Raw genomic sequence first — 20,087 nt, forward strand, 5'->3', positions numbered from 1 at the left:
ACTTCAACCTATGAATTTTGCAGAAAACATAATTCAACCTGTAACAGTATCCTATTCTAGCAAATAACTGTAATATACTTCCAGAAATTGCAGTATTCAATACTCAGTAAAAATCCAGTTGTATTCTAGTGGATTCACTCCAGAAAAGATGTTAATAAACTGAATCACTACCAACACCAGGAGAGCCACGTGTTTAATGGCCTCCTCTTATGGGTACTCTCCACAATCCTGCCCCCATCACAAACACAATTTATTTTGTGTGTGTGTGTGTGAGAGAGAGAGGGAGAGAGAGAGAGAGCAGGGGTTGCTAAGTGAGATTTTTCTGCCTTTTTGCCCCCAAGGGCTTGACATTTAGTGAAAAAGACAAGAGATAATTTCTTGTTACACAAGAAAAAAATTTAGAAAGCAGAAAAAATGCTTGCCTTTCTTTACTCAGAAAGGATGTTCATGAATTAGATACATAATTACATTTTAATAAGTACTACTTGTAAACTCTTAAGTTAATCTCAATGAATCTTTATGTGTGTATGTAAATCAGTGTGTTAAAAAAGTAAGTTTGCCTGAAGCTTGGCACACTCTCATTAACTCCAATCTAAAATTATGAAAGACCCTACCAGGAAAACTGCATACTTACGTAGTTCAGGATTAAACCAATGAACAAGAATTTCTTTAGCCTCTATAATTTTATACTTATTTTCCATTTCATCATATTGACTTCCATAATGATGTAATACATTCTCATATCACTCAGGATTCATGGGTGCTGCGTCTTGTGTGAAGCCTGACAGTCCTGCTAGAAGGCCGGGCCATCTCTCCACTGATCCCACACCATCCTATGGCATTGTTTAATGTGTTATTCCCCATCAGTGATATATCTTACCACTAGACTGCGAATTCCTCAGGAATAAAATGTGGAAATTAAGCAGGTATTTATATCACAGACATTGCATATCTATCTCACATAAAAGTGCACGTTTATATATCAAAACAATTCCAATTTTGTTAAATACAATCAAGTCCCATAGGTTAGGAAAATTTCTGCCCATCTAAAACATTTTCTACCTTCTAATAATTACTCTCAGCTGATTATGGGATTTCTATTAGCAGGAATTTTGTTATTATTTAAAGGAATAAAAGACATAGTATTGACTGTCTGGAAGCTTACTGTGAAGAACTGAGTTGGTGGTTAAATATTTGATAATTTCAGGATAGATATAATCTTTTCCTGCTAGTTAATTGGAGAAATTCTTCAATCTTCCTGAGGTGCTTACACTTTTCCTAAAATTATTAAAAGCTTTGAGATATCTGCCCAATAATTAAGGAAAACATGTACTTGAATTTTTAAAATATGGTTTTAATTTATTGTAATTGTTTTAAATGTCTATCTTAATTTAAAAGAGGAAAAGAAGTAAGTGGTTAATGCTGAAATATGCCACTAAAAGTTCAAATGGGAAGTGGATTGAGATGAGCCACTTGGTTTGGTAACATGAAGATCATTTATGACTTACATTAGCAAGTTGCATATAGTGGAGGGGGCAGAATTAAAATGGTGGAGTGAGTGAGAGGCGAGGAAATAGAAACAACCAGTGTAGACGCCTCTTATTTATGTCCTCCTGTCTCCACCACCATAATTCCTGGCTCATGACAAACTTTCTTTGCTACTGATGCAGGCAGAAATCAAACCATATGGTCATTCTCAGGTTTTGGCAAAGTTTATTGAAATTTCATTTTACCTTCATAAGAATATTACAAACACATTTAAAAATCTAAATAGTAATGTTGTGAAATACATATACTTGCACATTTAGTATTTGTCAGTAAGCCAGAGGTTTACTTCATGACATTTGATCTCTTAGAAGCAAAGGCATTTTTCTATTATCCCTTATAACTCTGATTGAATCAATCTTAGTGCTTTCTTCATGTTTTCGATCACTGAAATAAGAGTAAATATATTATGCTATTAGTAAATGAAAGTATCAAATGTTATAACCTGTTAATTCTAGAATCTGAAATTGGCCCATTTTTAATAGCTTTGAAAACATGGGAATGCATCTGTGACATTAAAGAACATTGTCCTAAAGATATACATGTAAATTTAGGGCTTAGACTATTGAGATTTGGTTGATCAACTTTCTTTATGTTAAAACAATTTTATCAGAGGGGTTTTGAAGGAGTACCTATTTTTTTTAACTGATAATTTTATAACAGTATTGCTGGATCTAACAGGCACAGCTGTCTTATTAAATATAGTTAATAGTAAATGTAAAGAATAAATGAAAAGACTTGATTATTATCATTTGAGGAAATCACATGTAATCTTTGATACCAGGAGAATGGACTATCTCTCCTAAGTTTATGTCATTTTAATGTGTAATATATTCTTCTTAGTGGTCTCCAAATTTAGTAATCATAAGAACCTTTAGGCATAGCTGTTAAAATGGAGATTCTGAGGTGCCCCAGAAATTCCAATTTTGGTGGGAGCTAGCAGTTTGCATTTTTAAGCACTGTGACCAGCCCCAGTGATTCTAATTTGTAGATGGCACTATTTTTGAAGAAGCACTGATGGTAGGAATCATTCGCCCTTTTAATGGTCAGGGATCAGTTATGATCACTGTTCAAGATAATTTATGAATACTTACATACTGGTAAATCCTGAGGCTCATATGTATACAATCTATTAGAGTATCTTCCAGTTATATCAGCTCTGACTGTTAAAGAAGGGTCTGCCAAGAAAAAGAAAAATAATTCACTGAAGTATTATTTAACATGTTCTCAAATCATTTTTGCCTCTTACTCTAAAACCAATGTTAAACAAGTTTGTAAGCAAAATTACTTTTCATACATGTGAATTCATGATGAATTAACCTGAATTTTCCTTTTAGTGTGTCTTAGCTGTCAATCCAGTTTGAGAAACCATACTGAAAGTATTAATAGTGGCTCACGCCTGTAATCCTAGCACTCTGGGAGGCCGAGGCGGGTGGATTGCTCGAGGTCTGGAGTTCAAGACCAGCCTGAGCAAGAGCGAGACCCCATCTCTACTAAAAATAGAAAGAAATTATATGGCCAACTAAAAATCTACATAGAAAAAATTAGCCGGGCATAGTGGCGCATGCCTGTAGTCCCAGCTACTCGGGAGGCTGAGGCAGTAGGATCGCTTAAGCCGAATCTGAGGTTGCTGTGAGCTAGGCTAACGCCACGGCACTCATTCTAGCCTGGGCAACAAAGCGAGACTCTATCTCAAAAAAAAAAAAAAAAAAAAATAACCAAAACAAAAAAAACACCAAAAAACAAAAACAAAAACAAACAAACAAAAAAAAAACCAACCAACCAACCAAACAAACAAACAAAAAGTATTAATACATTGGGATATTGATTTAATAGCATAAGTTGCTTTTAAAAATATTTAAAATTTACAAATTATAGATATAATGAATTTTGATTGTAGAAATAACAAGAACTGTTATTGATTGGGTTAGAAATGACTTCCTATTAAAAAGAATAGTACTTGAACTAGCACTTAAAAGCAAGAATACTAAGATTTCTATGAATTTTTAAAATCTGATGAAATGAGATCACACACATACCCACAAACATGATTCTAGGTACGTATTGCCCATCAGGTGATAAATTCTTATCAGTAGTCTCATGCTAGCAGGAGAAGGGGAAAACAATGAACATTACTAGATTGGATTATTTTTGATAGTTAATTTCAAAAATATTTTATGTGAACTAGACTTTCAGTAAATTGTATATTTTGGCCTTTTACAATTTTATATAACTTTCCATATCAACCAACACTTAGCTCTTATGTTTTAAAAATAGAAAAAAATATTCAAATATTTAATTAATTTATGATATTAAGAAACCATTGTAGAGGTCATGTACCATAAGATTCAGCATGATGAAATTATTCTGAGCCATTTCTTGTATTTCTTCATTTTGGGCAAATACTTTTTTTAGTGCTATAGGGGAAAAACAAAATGCCAGTTAGTTTTAAGGACCAAGATATTTTCAACATAACATAGCAAAATAAAGCTACTGTTTTTCATTTGTTTGCATCTATAACTTGGATGTAAATAGTTCATTGGCCTGTTGCCACTATGTCCCTCATTGAGAAGCAATGAGGGACAGTCTGTCCATGGAGACATCGAGGGATAGTCATATCAGTGAAGACACTAGTTTTATAATTTCACATAATTCATTGGCTCATTGGTTAAAACAACTTCTTCCTTAAGCAAGTTTTCCCACTCACTTCCTCTACATTTTTGTGGGAAGAACAGGGATGTCAAATTCCAAAGAACACATAATAAAAATATATTCAATAAATCATTAACAATCATTGTAGTCTTTAAGCACTTTAGTAAAATGATGGTACTCTCGGCAGTTGTCCTTTTTTTCAAATGGGATTTTTTTATTATTCTCACTATTCTTAATAGGTCACTTTTTCTACTTCATACTGGAAATATAATAAAATCTCAGGAGCTAAAATTACCTTGGCAGTATTGACAATTCTCCAAGTGATGAATAACCATCAATGGCTTTTTACTAAACAAAGAAAGTATGGAATTAAGTCAAGTGATTAACTTTCAGTCAAAACATACGGTGGAATTAGACTTAAATCCTAAATGACCCTGAAACATATATAGATAGAAAACTCTCACTTAGGTTGTTCATACATTGTAGGTTGGCACAAGAATGAAAGGATGTGAAAATAGTCAAATATTAATAGCTTTTTTGTAAAAACTTTCTAAAAAACTAAATAAAAATCTTTGACTCTTTTGAAATCTTATACCAAGTATCCTTTGGAAATGAATATTTTGTTCACAATGTCCCTTCATCTCTGGAGACAGAATTGATTTTTATATATCTAATTGCACTGTGGTGTACAAAAGAATCACTGATAAGCTTGTTATACTACAGATTTCTGAACCCCACCCCCAGAGATTCTTATTGAATGGCCCTGGGATGGAGCTTTTGAATTTATTTTTCTAATAAACTACCTCGTGACAGTGATGCTGTCAGTTCTGGGGCTGTATATTGAATAATACTGCTATAGAACCACAAAAGAGCCCCAATAGCCAAAGCAATCTTAAACAAAAAGAACAAATCTGGGGGCATCATGTTAGTAGCTTTCAAAGTACACTACAAGGCTGTAGTAACCAAAGCAGCATGGTATTGGCTGAACAATAGAGACATAAACCAATGGAACAGAACAGAGAACCCAAATATAAAATCATCCACATACAGCCAACTGAACTTTGACAAAGCAGACAACAATATACACTCAGGATAAAAAGACCTATTCAATAAATGGTGCTGGGAAAATTGGATAGCCACATGTAGCAGAATGAAACAGGATCCATATCTCTCACCACTCACAAAAGTTAATTCAAGGTGGATAAAAGACTTAAATGTAAGGCATGAAACCATCAGAATTCTAGAAGAAAATGTAGAAAAACTCTTCTAGATATCAGCATAGGCAAAGAATTTATAACTAAGATCTCAATGGCAATTACAGCAACAACAAAAATAAATGGGATTTGATTAAACTAAAAAACTTCTGTACAGCTATGACAATAATCAACAGAGCAAATAGACAACCTACAGAATGAGAGAATATATCCATAAGGTATACATCCAGCAAAGGGCTAATATCCAGAATCTACAAAGAATTTTGGTAGAGATTGCATTAAATCTATAGATTGGACATTTTGGCAATATTCTTCTATAAACATGTAACCTCTTTCCATTTATTTTGATGTTCTTCAATTTCTTTCATCAATGTTTTATAGCTTTCACTATAGATATCTTTAACCTCCTTGGTTAGATTTATTCCTAAGTATTTTATTTTATTTGTAATCATTGTAAACGAGATTGTTTTCTTGGTTTCTTTTTCTGACGGTTTGTTAATGTATACAAATACTACTGATTTTTACATGTTGATTTGTATCTTAAATCTTTGCTGAATTCATTTATTATTTCTAACAGATTTTGTTGAAATATTTGGGGTTTTCTATGAATAAGATCATGTTGTCTAAAAATAGACAATTTAACATCTTCTTTTCAAATTTATTTCTCTTGCTTAATTGCTCTGGCTAGGACTTCAAGTACTATGATGAACAAAAGTGGTGAGAGTAACCATCCTTGTCTTCTTTCTGATTTTAGAGGAAAAAATTTCAATTTCTCAGTGTTGAACATCTTGCTAGCTATGCGGTTATCATATGTGGCCTTTATTGTGTTGAGGTAGATTCCTTCTATATCTAATTTCTTGAGGTTTTTATCATGAATGAATGTTAAATTTTTTCAAATGCCTTTTCTGTTATCTATTGAGATGGTCATATGGATTTTGTTTTTTATTCTGTTAATGTGGTGTATCTCATTTATTGATTTGTGTATGTTGAACCATCTTTGCATCTCCAGAATAAATTCCATTTAATCATGGTGAAGGATCTTTTTAATGTATGGTTTAATTTAATTTACTAACAATTTGTTAAGAATTTTTACATCTAGGTTCATCAGGAATATTGGCCTATAATTTTCTTTTCTTGTTGTATCTTTGGCTTTGGTAACAGCATAATACTGGCCTCATAAAATGAATTTGAAAATATTCTCTCTTCTTTAATTTTTGGAAGAGATTGAGAAAGATTGATATTAGTTCTAAGTATTTGGTAGAATTCAGCAGTGAAGCTATCAGGTCCTGAGCTTTTCTTTGAATAGAGACTTTTTATTACTGATTTAGTTTCCTTAATCATTATTGGTTTGTTCAAATTTTGTATTCTCTGTGATTTAGTCTTGGTGCATTGTATATGTCTAGGAATTTATTCATTTCTTCTAGGTTATCTTATTTTTGGCATATAATTGTTCATGGCTTTCACTTGTGATTTTTTATATTTCTGTGATATCAATTGTAATGTTTTCTCTTTCATTTCTGATTTTATTTATTTGAATCTTCTCTCTTTTCTTAGCTAATCTAGCTAAAGTTTAGTCAATTTTGTCTTTTTTAAAAAACTCATTTTAGTTTTGTTAATCTTTTCTATTATTTTTCTAGCCTTTATTTTATTTATTTCTCCTTGCTTTTTATTATGTCTCTCCTCCTACTAACTTTAGGCTTAGTTTGTTCTTCTTTTTCTAGTTCTGTCATGTGCAATGTTAAATAGGATCATGCTTCTTTTTTGATGTAGGCATTTATTGCTATAAACTTCTCCCTTAGAACTATTTTTGATATATCCCATAAATTTGTTCTATTTGCATTTGTCTCAAGATGTTTTTAAATTTATCTTTAATATCTCCTTTAACCTATTGGTTGATTAGAAGTGTGTTATTTATTTTCCACATATTTGTAAATTTTCCAAATTTTCTCCTATTATTGATTTCTAGTTTCATTTCATTGTGATCAGAAATGATACTTGATATGAGTTCAGTCTTTTTAAATTTGTTAAGACATGTTTTGTGGCCTAACATGTGATCTCTTCTGGAGAATGTTCACTGTGTCCTTGAGAAGAATATATGTTCTGTTGCTGTTAGATAGAATATTCTGTATATGTCTGTGAGGTCCATTTGTTCTAAAATGTAGTTCAAGTCCAAGGTTGGTGACTCATGTCTGTAATCCTAGCACTCTGGGAGACCAAGGCAAGGGAATCACTTGAGGTCAGCAATTCAAGACCAGCCTGAGCAAGAGTGAGATCCTATCTCCACAAAAAATAGAAAAATTAGCCATGCATGGTGATGTATGCCTGTAGTCCCAGTGACTTGGGAGGCTGAGGCAGGAGGATCACTTAAGCCCAGGAGTGTGAGGATGCAGTGAACTATGATCACTGCTGCCTGTACTCTATCCCAGGCAGCAGAGTGAGAGCCTGTCTTAAAAAAAAAAAAAAAAAAGGGAGAAAAGAAAAGAAAAAGAAAGTGGGATATTGAAACCCCCTACTATTGTTGTATTGTAGTTGATTACTCTTTTCAGATCTATTAACATTTGCTTAATGTATTTAGGTGCTATTAAGCTGGGTGCTTATATATTTATAGTTGTATCTTTTTGGTAAACTGATCTCTTTGTTATTATATAATGACCTTCTTTGTCTCCTTTTACAGGTTTTGGCTTAAAGTCTATTTTATCTGAGAGAAATATAGCTACCCCTATTTTCCTTTGAATTTCCATCTACATGTGTCCTTAAAGGTAAAGTGAATTTCTTGTAGGCAGCACATAGTTGGACCTTGTGAGTTTTTTTTTTTTTTTTGGTGGGGAAGGACATATTTTTTAATCCATTGAGTCACTCTATGTCTTCTAATTGGAGATTATAATCCATTTATATCCAAAGGTTTTACTTCTATACTTACCATTCTATTCTATTTATATACTAGTAATATAACTGTTTTATATAGCTTTGTAAAATGTTTAATACTAATTAAAGCCTAATCCTCAATGATTTCTTTTCAGAATGTTCCTAACTATCCATGTATATTTTTTCATTTCAATTTTAGAATCATCTTTAAAAATTTTTATAGCAGTTTATTGTGATTGTCTTAAAATTATGTAAGCGTAGAGAGAATTTACATTTTTATGATAGTAAGTCTTTCTATCCAAGAACACAATACGTCTTCTCATTGGTTTGTAATTTTTTTTCCCTTAGTGGTGCCTTTGGGTTCATATAGGTTTTGTACATTTTCTGTGAAGTTTATTTTGGGATATTTTGTTGTCATTTTAAATTAGGTGTTTTAAGTTCCTTTAGATATATTTTTCTGTATATAAATGCTATTGATTTTATATATTAATTTATTCTCATCTAATTTAACTGAATTTTCATTGTTCTGAATATTTTTTATTGATTCTTTTTAGTTTTTCATGTATATAGTCATCGTTTGCAAATAGGATATTTTTACTTCCTCCTTTCCAAGTTTTGTACTTTTAATTTTTCTCATATAATTGCATTGGTTAGTACCTTCAGAACAATATTAGTAATTGTCACTATAGACACACTTGTTTTATCCAGACTTTAATGGGATACTTCTATTTGTTTTCCCAATAAGCACAATGTTGGATTTTTTTTTTTTGCTAGAATGGCTATTTCCCTGTTAGGATCAATTTAAATAAATTAATATTGTTAAATACAAGTTGCTTTAAAAAATTCTAACATGGATGGGAACATTTATGGAGACAGGAGATACTTGTATGGATAATTAAATTATTTTAATTAGGAGATTTCTTAATCTTGACTCATCCTAGCATTCCAAGGCTAAACCTCACTTTATCAGGGTATGTTCTTTAACTGTTCTGCTGACTACTCTTTACTAATATGCTCTTTGTTTGTTACATTCATATTTGAGGCAACCGTGATAACCCTACACTAGGGAAACAACTTACATTCATATTTGGAAATGAGATTATTATTCTATAGACTTCTTTCTTTTGTAATATTTGTCCAGTATTGAGACAGTATTGCACTCATTTCTCATTTAATTTGAAATCTTTCTTCTTCTTTAAAGAGTATTGCAATTGAATGTTACTTAGATATTTCATAAATTTGGGGAGCTTTGAAAAATACAAGTTTCTCAGCTCCATACTCAAAGATTTAGTAGGTCTTTAAGGATAAAAGTTGTGCCACATTTGGCCATTGAGCCTTGAGTAGTGTCTGGCTCACAGCAGTGGACACTCACTAAGTACTTGACTGATTAACTATGGATATGGATTTTTTTAAAAAGTTCCCCAAATTGTCCTGATGATCAGACAGGCTTATGAATTGCTGCTCTAAACCAATTTTCTATTTAGGCTTGTACAATGTCTAATGAATGATACAGTTTTTTAATACAACTTATATTCAAAAGCTTAATTGGGTAATAAAGAAATTAATACAAAGATATTTAGAGCTGTTGTTTATGAAAATAAAACCATTCTAATAGCAACTATTAGCCCAAGTAGAATACAGTAGCAGAGCAGATACTTGTGGCATCCCTTCAAAAGCTAACATGCCAGTTTTTTATTCTTCTATGAGGTACCCATATGATCAGTTAAAATTGAGCGTACAGGGCACAAAAATCAACATACAAAAGTCAGTAGCATTTCTATACAACAATAAAAAACTAGCTGCAATCAAAATCAAGAAATCAGTTCCATTCATAATATCTACAAAAATACTTAGGAATACATTTGATCAAGGAGCAGAAAGACCTCTACAACAAAAACTACAAAATACTGACAAAAGAAGTTGAAGAGGACATAAAAAATGGAAAGATAGGCTAATGGATTGGAAGAATTAAGTTTGTTAAAATGACCATACTACCAAACAATATATAGATTCAATGCAATCCCTATCAAAATACCGATGACATTCTTCACAGAAATAGAAACAGTCCTGAAATTTATATGGGACCATAAAAGACCCGGAATAGCCAAAGCAATACTGAATTAAAAGAGCAAAGCTACAGGCATCATATTACGGGACTTCAATGTATACTACAAAGCCATAGTAACCAAAACTGCATGCATGACATGGGTATAAAAACAGACACATAGACTAAAGATAACCCAGAAATAAATCCACATATTTACAGCCAATTGATTTTCAACAAAGGCACCAAGAACATATATTGGGGAAAATACACATTGTTCAATAAATGGTGCTGGGAAACCTGGATATACATATGTAGAAGAATAAAACTAGGCTCTTATCTCTCACCACATACAGAAATCAATTCAAAATAGATTAAAGACTTAAATGTAAGACCCCAAATTATAAAACTACTCAAAGAAAACATAGGGGAAACACTTTGGAACATTGGTCCAGGCAAAAATTTTATGGGTAAGACTTCAGAAGCACAGGCAACAAAAACAAAAACAGACTAATGAGACTATATCAAACTAAAAAGCTCTTGCACAGCAAAGGAAACAAGAGTGAGGAAGCAAGCTATAGAATGGGAGAAAATATTTATAAACTATTCATTAGACAAGGGACTAATATCCACAATATACAAGGAACTCATAAACTCGACAGCGAAACAACAAATAATGCAATTTAAATGGGCAAAAGATCTGAATAGACGTTTCTCAAAAGAAGATATACACATGGCCAATAAGTATATGAAGAAATGCTCGACGTCACTAATCATCAGGGAAGGGCAGATCAGAACCACAATGAGACATTATCTTACCCCAGTTAGAATGGCTGGGACTAAAAAAGGACAAAAAAATAACAAATGTTGGTGAGGATGTGGAGAAAAGGGAATTCTGATACACTGTTGGTGGGAATTTAAGTTAGCACAGCCCTTATGGAAAACAGTATGGAGGTTTCTAAAAAAATTAAAAATGGAACTATCATATGATCTAGGATTCCTGGGTATTTATAAGGAAAAGAAATCAGTATATCAAAGAGATATCTGCATTCCCATGTTGACTGAATCACTGTTCACAATAGCCAAGATATGGAATCAACCTAAAGGTTGATGAATGGATCAAGAATATGTGGTATATATACACACAATGGAATACTATTCAGCTATAAAAAATAATGAATTCCTGCCATTCACAGCAACATGGATGAGGCTGGAGGATGTGTCAAGTGAAATAAGTCAGACACAGACAGATAAATACCTCATGTTTTCACTCTTGTGGGAGCTAAAAAAAAAAAAAGTTGAGCTCATAGAAGCAGAGAGTAGTATTGTGGTTATTAGAGGCTAGAAAGGGTGGGAGGAAGGGAGGAGAGAGACGTTGCAACTAAATAGGAAGAATAAGTTCTAATGTCCTATAGCACTGTAGGGTGAATATTGTCAACAATAATTTATTGTATATTTTTAAAAAGCTAGAAGAGAGGATTTTGAATGTTCCTACCACAAAGAAATGATAAATATTTGAGGTGATGAATATGCTAATTACCCTGATTTGATCATTTATACATTGTTGAAAGTGAAATCTGATCAGGTGTGCCAAACTTAGCCTGCCCTTGCTTTTGGCTGCTTGCTTTTTGTTATTGTTATTTTTTATTTTTTCCCATTAAACTGAAGGCCTCAGGAGTGGAACACTCTGCTGCTGAATGCTGAAATTTAACCTTCACTAGCTACCTTATAGATAATATTTATAAGTCATCAAGGTAACAGTCGTGTCAGTTCTTTTACAGGAATTTGAGGCAGCCCTTGTCCAGTTCAAACTGATTGAGACCACTGACCCTTCAAATGGGCTTGTGTAAGTGCCTTTTTGATGTCAGAGAGCCAAAAGTCCACCCTCAGATCATATTAATGCTACCATTTTCTGTACATATGTCCTATGAAATGCCATGAATCCTGACTCTGCTTGTGCAGAACAAATCTGTTATTTCATTTTTCCCCACTGCCAATCACCTTCCCCCAGGCCTTAGACCATCCTACTTCCCTAACCTGCAAACATCTCCAAGCCTTATCTTTGCGGAGGTGGACTTGAGAGTTGCTCTGCCCTCTCCTCACTTTATGGCCTTGCAAATAAATCTTTTCTCTTTTGCAAAATCCTTGTCGCAGTGATTGATTTACTGCGTGTAGGCAGAACAGACCTAGCCCTGGATATATGTATCAAGATATCACTCTGTATCCCATAAATATGTACAAGTATTATGTGTCAACTAAAAATAAAGAGAAAAAATTAACTGAGAGGCATTTTACCTTTTTTGGGCATGGAAAAGACCTTCTTCATAAGTTTGTACCCAAGTGATGTCATCTCCCCATCCTAAAATAAAAGAAAGAAATCAGTACGTGAACCCAGGATTACAGAGGGGCTCAGATATAGGTATTTAATAAGCAGATATCTACCTCCAGATATTGAACTCTAAGCCACCAAGCTGTTGGCTGACGTATGGTACAGAGGATATACAATTTTAACTAGATGTGATGAGGTAGTATCCTTTCAGATTGTAGTACTGAGGTTATGGGACTATGTTTCAAACCTAAAGGCCCATGGCTTTGAACTGGTAAATGATTAATAAATGCTGTTATGATTAGAGATGATTAAAAGGATATCTCTAGACAATGCAAAAGTTCTGGGTTTCAGGCTGTTCAGAAAAGAACAATTAATCTTTGCATACTTTCTAAAACTATCAGAAATACTTTGGACTGTACTCCAGAGTGCCTTTGTATCTTGAGTCCCAAGAGATGATGACATTTTCTAAGTCAGTATATTCGTGAAAAAAAGGGAATTACAAATTTTGCTTTGAGTTCTGACATGGCCAAAATTCTAGTGTGGGAATTTCATGGTTGAGAGACATAATAAAACACATGTGATTTGGAAACATCTAGAAGAGTGAAAGAGAGCAAAACAGAAAGCAATGGATAGAGAGAGAGCCCTTCAGCCTTTGAGAAGTGGTATGAGTAGTTGGAAATGTGTATTAGACATTAAAGAACAAGATCATCAGGAAGAATGCACAAAACATCCAGAAATACTGCAGAGTACTTTCAAGGAATGTCTCAGTTTATGGATGAGAAATATTAGATTCATGTGAACATATTAATAGAAATATTTGGAGGCTAGTTTGGATTCAGATTTTCTTGCATGTTTCGAATGTCATCAGACTGTAGTTTTTGGCTTTGATATTATGGATAAATAATATCAAGGAATTATGAAGCAGAATTGTGAAGCAAGATATATGTGATTTTTGCTTATTTATTTGTTTGGGGATAGCAACTTTATTGAAATATAATTCACACACCAATACAACTCACCCATTGAAAGTGTGCATGTTTTTTAGTATCACAGAGTTGGGCAACTGTCACCACAATCAGTTTTAGAATATTTTCATAACCTCAAAAAGAAACCCTAGCTATCACCTCCTGCCCAGTCCCTCTATCTCCCGCAGTCCTAAGATACCCCTGATCTACTTTCTGTCTCTATAGTTTTGCTTATTGTAGACATTTCATATAAATAGAATCATACAACATGTGGTCTTTTGTGATTCTTAGCATAACGTTTTCAAGGTTGTGGCATGTATTAATATTTAATTACTTTTTTATGGTTGAATATTATTCCATTGCAGGGATATACCATATTTTATTTATCCATTATCAGTTGATGGACTTTGAATTATTTTCACTTTTTGGCTTTTATGAATAATACTGCTAGGAATATATGTATACAAGTTTTTGAGTGGGTATGTTTTCATTTATCTTGGGTAAATACCTAAAAGTGGAATTGCTGAGATAAATGGTAACTCTGTATTTAACTTTTTGAGGAAGTACCAGATTGTTTTCCAAAGTGGCTAAACAATTTTACATTCTCATCAGCAGTGTTGCTGGATTGTTTTTGCCTGATTTAAAATCTTAACATTGGAAGATGTCTTTTGTTAGTTTAATGTTCCACCTTAGCAGGAACTCTTCCTCTCTGTAATAATCCTGAAAGAGTCTTTTTCCAACTTTGCTTGAACACATGCAGTATCTTCATACCATATTTTTGCATTAAATAAAAGTTATTCTAGAAACAGCAAGTGAGAATAGGCCCCTGCTTAATTTTCTCTTTTCTGTTGCAAATGTCATTCAATGCTAGAGCTTTAGCAATGGGAAAAATTCCTAATCTCTGCTCCTATTTAATTTAGTTCCCCAAACATTAAAGGAATATTTGCTATATGTCTTACTCTACTAAGCAGTGGGAATACAAAGGTAAAACAATATAATCCCTACTCTATAAAAATCATTCATAGCCCTGTAGGGGAGCCAAATTACATTATAATTATTTTTATACACTCATCCCAGTAGGCCAAAGCTGGTACCGCCTTTAAACTCTCTTCATAGCCTCTATTCATTACCATAATTCTATCACTAGTTCTGGCTGTGCTTTCTTGTTTTCTGAAATTTCATTCATTCATCTAATATGCATGTTTTGAGTATCTACTATACGCTAGACACTGGACTGGGTACTGGGCAGTTCTTTTCATTCAAAGGAAGTTAGGATTTTTTTTTTGATCACTCTGTGGTGTGTGTGTGTGTGTGTATGTGTGTGTGTTCTTGAGCCATATATTACCTTTTTTCAATTAATCTTCCCTTTTCTCCTTACTACCCTCTCTACTTAACTGTTTGGTGCTACCCTCTGCTCTAAGGGGCTGCATATGCTACTCTTCAGTAGCTACTCTAGGTGCTAGTGCACCTAAACTCCTGCCTCTCACCCCTACCTTTGATCCTCATTCATTCTGAGCTTCATTCTCTTTGAGTTGTTTCCTACATAACAATAGATGGTAAAAGACTTGACCAAATATAAACCAATTCTCAATGATGGGGTTCTCAGCCATTATCAATAACCTTTCCTATTAAAATAGTTCCTTAATAATTAAAATAGCAGGCCCATTAAGTGGTTTAAAATATGCCATACATATTAAATATATTTTTCAAAAAATTCACCAAAAGGTTTAAATAGACATTTAAAAGTGAGCACACAGAATGTTGATGCCTTGTGGTGTAGTTATAGCAGTGCTGCTTAATTCATTCCTGGGAGGTCTTTAAGGGCAATGATTAGTTTAGTCTTTGGCACTTTATGGCTACTCTGTTCATTGTTTTATAACTGTTATGCTTATATAGGAAGATATATAATATATTTAAGAAAATATTTATCCCTTTTATTTTTTCTGTAAAAACTTACTTTCTAGATATATAGTTTGTGTGATTGTTAAACTGAAGCAGAATTAATGAACTTAGGTAAACATTGGTGGGCACTTGGCTGGCACGCAATACACCTGTTAAGAAATAAATGAACTTGGAAAGCAAGTCAATGTTTTCAAGTTTTAAATGATACTGTGATTGGTCTCTGTTGACTCCATTCACATTACCCTGATGAGTAGTGGCCAAGTGCTTTGTGGTTATATTGCTAGTTTTGAATAACCATGTGGGGACAAGTGATTCTGTTCCTATTTCTGTTATCTGAGAATTTTTTTCTTTATAAAATATTTATTTACAGATGAAGATATATTTGTTTCTTAGGCCAAAGCAAAACAATAAGTACAAAAATAGAAATATTTTCTAAACATGCCGCCAATGACAGTTCTAGATTATGATGTCTAAAACCACTGTGTCTGTCTTCCAAAGTCAGTGTGGCAAACACTTGGTTAGCCAAAATTCTCAGGGGTTGGGATACAGTATAATTTTCTGGATGTCCTTGTTTAAAATCATTCCAAATTATGTTCTTGCCTTACTAAATAGAATACTGGGAATTTGAGCAAATCTTGAGGAATCCTAAATTGTTTTTAGGACACCAATATGACATAGAAATCAATCATTGTCTTCTAGGCCTCCGGTTATGAAATTTGTAGACAGCAAACCAATTCTCCACTATTTCTGCGAAAGAGGCAGCAAATTGTTGTTATTGTTTGGCAATGGGTTTGATTCACTGCCCAAAATCAACTTATCCCTTCTTTTTTTGGTAAAATCTATTTTGAAGCCATACACAACAAAAATCTTCCAGCTGAGTTTGCTTTATAACTGGACTACGAGTGAAGATACCAGGTGTTTTAAAAACAAACCAAATGACTGAGTTTAGAAAATAAAGTGAGATCGCAGCACCTCTTGAGAGTGTCTGAGGTCTCTTTCCCTTTTTGATCGCGATGGCAAGGTTGGGAGAAACTGTGGCGAGTAAGAGGCAGAGATCCAAAGTTGAATATAGCATCACGTCTTCTAGAGAATCTCTCAGAAGAAGCTGGATGACAGAAAATAATTCTTAGAGTCTAATGGGTTGCTTCAGGCAATTCAGACATTTGCTAAGAGTTGCACCAAACTTGCGCTGACATATTGCTCGGGTTCTTTGATTTGACATGGTATAACCACCTAGAACTTACATTCACATTTTATTTTAAAAATATTTTAAAAATGTAATCAACTCAATAAGTGGTCAGTTGGTGAAAAGTCACATTCTGGGCATCCTGAGCATAGTGCAATGTAGTTGAAAGAGGGCTGAATCAGGGTACATAGAGCCTGCTTCTGAACCGCACTGTACTGCTCACAGCACCATGACGAAACTCAAATAAGATCATGTTTTTGAATGGCCTCTAAAGTGCAATACAAAGGTGACTTTTGGCATACAGAGGTATTCTTTGCCTTTTGATTCTTCTGGACCTAATGGGTTAAAACAATGTCTTAAGTCTATATCAAGATAAAATTAGGCTTGAACAAATATTGCTTAAAATAGAAATCAGAGGAAAAACAGAACACGAAGGATTATTCTTCTTCAATTTCTCTATAGTCACTTATCTTTCTCATCCTTTCAAGTTATTTAGCCTTTTGCCCTTCAGTTGATAAATAGCTCTTTTTAAAACTCAAGTACTGTCACAGTGCTATAAATTAAACATATATATAAAGAGGAGTAGCCTTGCTATGATTACATTCTCTCTGTTAGGTAGAATTCATGTTGATTCTAAATTTAATGTTGCTATCCCTTATACTTTACATGTTAAGATATAAACAAAAGTCCAGAGCTGGGCCTGGTCTGATTTTAAACCACTTGATAAATATATTGTTAGGAGTGTTTTATATTTGTGAGATGTTTTTACTATAGCATTCTTGGCATATAAAACCCATTTGAAAATGGTTGACACATGTAGTTTTGAAATTTCGCCTCAAAATATGAAATAAATGTACAGATATCCTTCACATTTATTTAAAATTCCTTTAAAACATTTTTCCTGTTAATTTACATTACGTAGTAGTGAATTTCTCACCAAAACAGTGAAATTCCTTAGCCAAAATGATTAGTGAATGACAGACTGTATAGTGATTCTGTTCAAACAAGGAAGTTGTTAGATTTAACTGTGCTAGGCATTGTGGGAAATGGAACAATTAGTAAAACACAATGTTTTGGCATTGGTAAAACACTGGCGATTGTAATAATTATAATTGTCTAGTTATGTAAAATAGCAACCATATTCATGGAGAACAACAACTTGGTGGTGGTGAAGTTTATAGACTCGTTTCTCCAGACATTTCTTCATTCCTCTCATTCTAGTATTTTTCCCTTCCCAGGGGTATATCTCTCCTGTCCCTTCTCTGGATTGAAAATGGTTGCCACTTCAGGTTAGCCTTTTAAAAATTATTTCCCTCTGTAATCTGCAAAAGACCCATTTGTTATTTTCTTCATATTCAGGCATTAAAAACCCTTGTTAAATAATAACCATGGCTCCTGATAAGGATCTCAATTGCAGTTTCCATAACTCATTAAACCATAAAGCATTTCAGAATGTCATCTTGTACCTAAAACACTGCAACAAAGAAAGGGTGGGTTTTAGACAGGTTGGAGGTTGCAGTGAGGAACTGAAGCAGCCATCTAGAACGGAGTCTTAACCTGGATCCCTTGGGCTTCTAAAAGGTCTACGGGTGAGCTACAGAAGGCTCAAAAACACCGTGAAATTGTATATAAAATCATATGTGCCTTTGTTCATTTCACTTGGGAAGAGGGTCCAAAATTACATTAAGATTCTTCTAGCTATCTTGGATATAAAGGAGAGTTAAGAAAAATCAATCTGGAGGAAGCATTATAAAGGTTTTCTGTGACAGGGACAGAGATAGGCAGGTAGAATCTACCTTTAAAAAAAGAGGAAGTATAATTTCACCATTTTTGCTATTTTAAAGCCTCCAAGTTTAGAGTTGAGTGGAAACATTTTTCAAATTTCAAGTATTTAGGGACTATTGTCAAATATTTTCTACTTAAAAAAGTTAAAATCTAGGTTTTCTGTTTTACATTGTTTGATAAATTATAAAATAGATATTGAATATATTCTATGACAAAGCAATACAACTTGTACATTGTTGTTTTTGGATAAACAAGGCTTTCCTTGGTAAAATAGAATGTAAATTGCTGAGAGTCCTTTAGTACCCATTATAAGGTTAAGTTGGAAGAACACAGATGAATATGACATAGTTATATCCGTACAGTAGTTTATGGTGCACTTAGGAGGCACATAAGCAAATTACTAGGTTTTATAAACACTGACCAGTTAGCATTTTCTGACACTAGTACTTTACCTTTCAAAAGTAATTTAACACAACTAATTTACTTAGATATTATGTTAAAAGTTTCTATATTTTAAAATACAACAAAATTTAAAATACTACAAGGAAGAATCATTGTTACTTGTAGAATAATTTTTGAAGAGTCACTTTTGGTCAATGCCAATTTCTTCTAATATCATTACTATCAATAGAGAATAAAACTATGAAACCAACAAAGGAAATCCTGTTCAGTAAAAGAAGAAAAATACAATTTCATTTCACTTTCCCCACTTTTTACTGAAAGATTTAGTTTAAAAACAGAAAAATTGATCATTTAAATATGGCAGAGCTTTACCACTGATTAAATAATCTGGAAATTTGCTTGCTTACCTGAACTGCCCAGTGAACTTGTTGGAAGTGTATTCTGGATGTTTCTGGTTAAAAATGGGTGTGGATTTATAAACACACACACACCTGACCTGCAACCCCGCCTGCATAGAAACAAGAGCATAGTAACCTGCAAACTTACTTACAAAAACAGGTTTGTCTGAAAAACTCTGTACTTCTTTCCAGTTCTCATGCTTCTCACACTAAAAAAGCTCTTCTCTCTCTCTCTAAATTAAGATTGAATGTCCTCATAAAAGGAGCCCAAATACCATCTCTGGGCTTTTTTCTCTTGAACCTTTTATTTCCCAAGGTAATTTAATGTTTGGCTGGAGGTCAATGCCAAAAAAAAAAAAAAAAAAAAGAATAAGAAAAGAAAAGGGAGAGAAGAAAGAACCAGAATGAATGTAGGAACTGTGTGTGTGCCATTGTCCCTGATGAGAGTTCCGGGAGGCTTGCAGATTAGGCTACCAAGCAAATAAAAATTCCTAAGGGTTATTCTGTTTGCGGGGATATAATTAACAGCTAGGGAAATCAAATCCTTTCTTTTTTTTTTTTTTTTTTTTTGAGAGGTAGAGTGAGAGAGAAGGAAATAAAAATGTTTTAAATTCAACATTTTCATAATTTGCTTATTCTTTACAATTTTTCCATAAAATCTTTATTATACCCCAAAATAGAAAAACAAGCAATTAGGTACATTTGTTCATGTTTACCACAACAGATACTGTTTAATGAGCAGTATTAATCAGATTAATTAATGAAATTAATTCAATCAACTAATTTAATTACTGTTGAGA

General features: G+C 33.2%; 1 protein-coding gene across 1 annotated transcript; it reads right to left on the minus strand.

The window, feature by feature from the left end:
* Nucleotides 1–1,712: 1,712 nt before the first annotated feature.
* On the minus strand, nucleotides 1,713–19,457 carry AGR3 (anterior gradient 3, protein disulphide isomerase family member). Its single transcript, XM_045565553.1, has 8 exons — nucleotides 19,297–19,457; nucleotides 16,489–16,621; nucleotides 12,616–12,679; nucleotides 4,493–4,545; nucleotides 3,886–3,962; nucleotides 3,585–3,648; nucleotides 2,640–2,723; nucleotides 1,713–1,932 (listed from the first exon to the last, which is right to left on the minus strand). Exons 2-8 carry the CDS (start codon nucleotides 16,589–16,591, stop codon nucleotides 1,883–1,885), a joined length of 495 nt encoding a protein of 164 aa, XP_045421509.1. The 5' UTR covers nucleotides 16,592–16,621; nucleotides 19,297–19,457; the 3' UTR covers nucleotides 1,713–1,882.
* Between the last annotated feature and the right edge of the window lie 630 nt (nucleotides 19,458–20,087).

This window comes from Lemur catta, chromosome 11, assembly GCF_020740605.2.
Source record: "Lemur catta isolate mLemCat1 chromosome 11, mLemCat1.pri, whole genome shotgun sequence".
Classification (NCBI taxonomy): domain Eukaryota; kingdom Metazoa; phylum Chordata; class Mammalia; order Primates; family Lemuridae; genus Lemur; species Lemur catta.

Excerpts from the sequence above, each read along its gene's own strand:
- AGR3 (XM_045565553.1), bottom strand. The coding sequence starts at position 16,591 with ATGCTATATTCAACTTTGGATCTCTGCCTCTTACTCGCCACAGTTTCT. Across the intron at positions 3,963-4,492 it reads GAATTGTCAATACTGCCAAG|CACTAAAAAAAGTATTTGCC; the intron begins GTAATTTTAGCT and ends TTTCCCCTATAG. Across the intron at positions 2,724-3,584 it reads ACCTAGAATCATGTTTGTGG|ACCCTTCTTTAACAGTCAGA; the intron begins GTATGTGTGTGA and ends TTTTCTTGGCAG.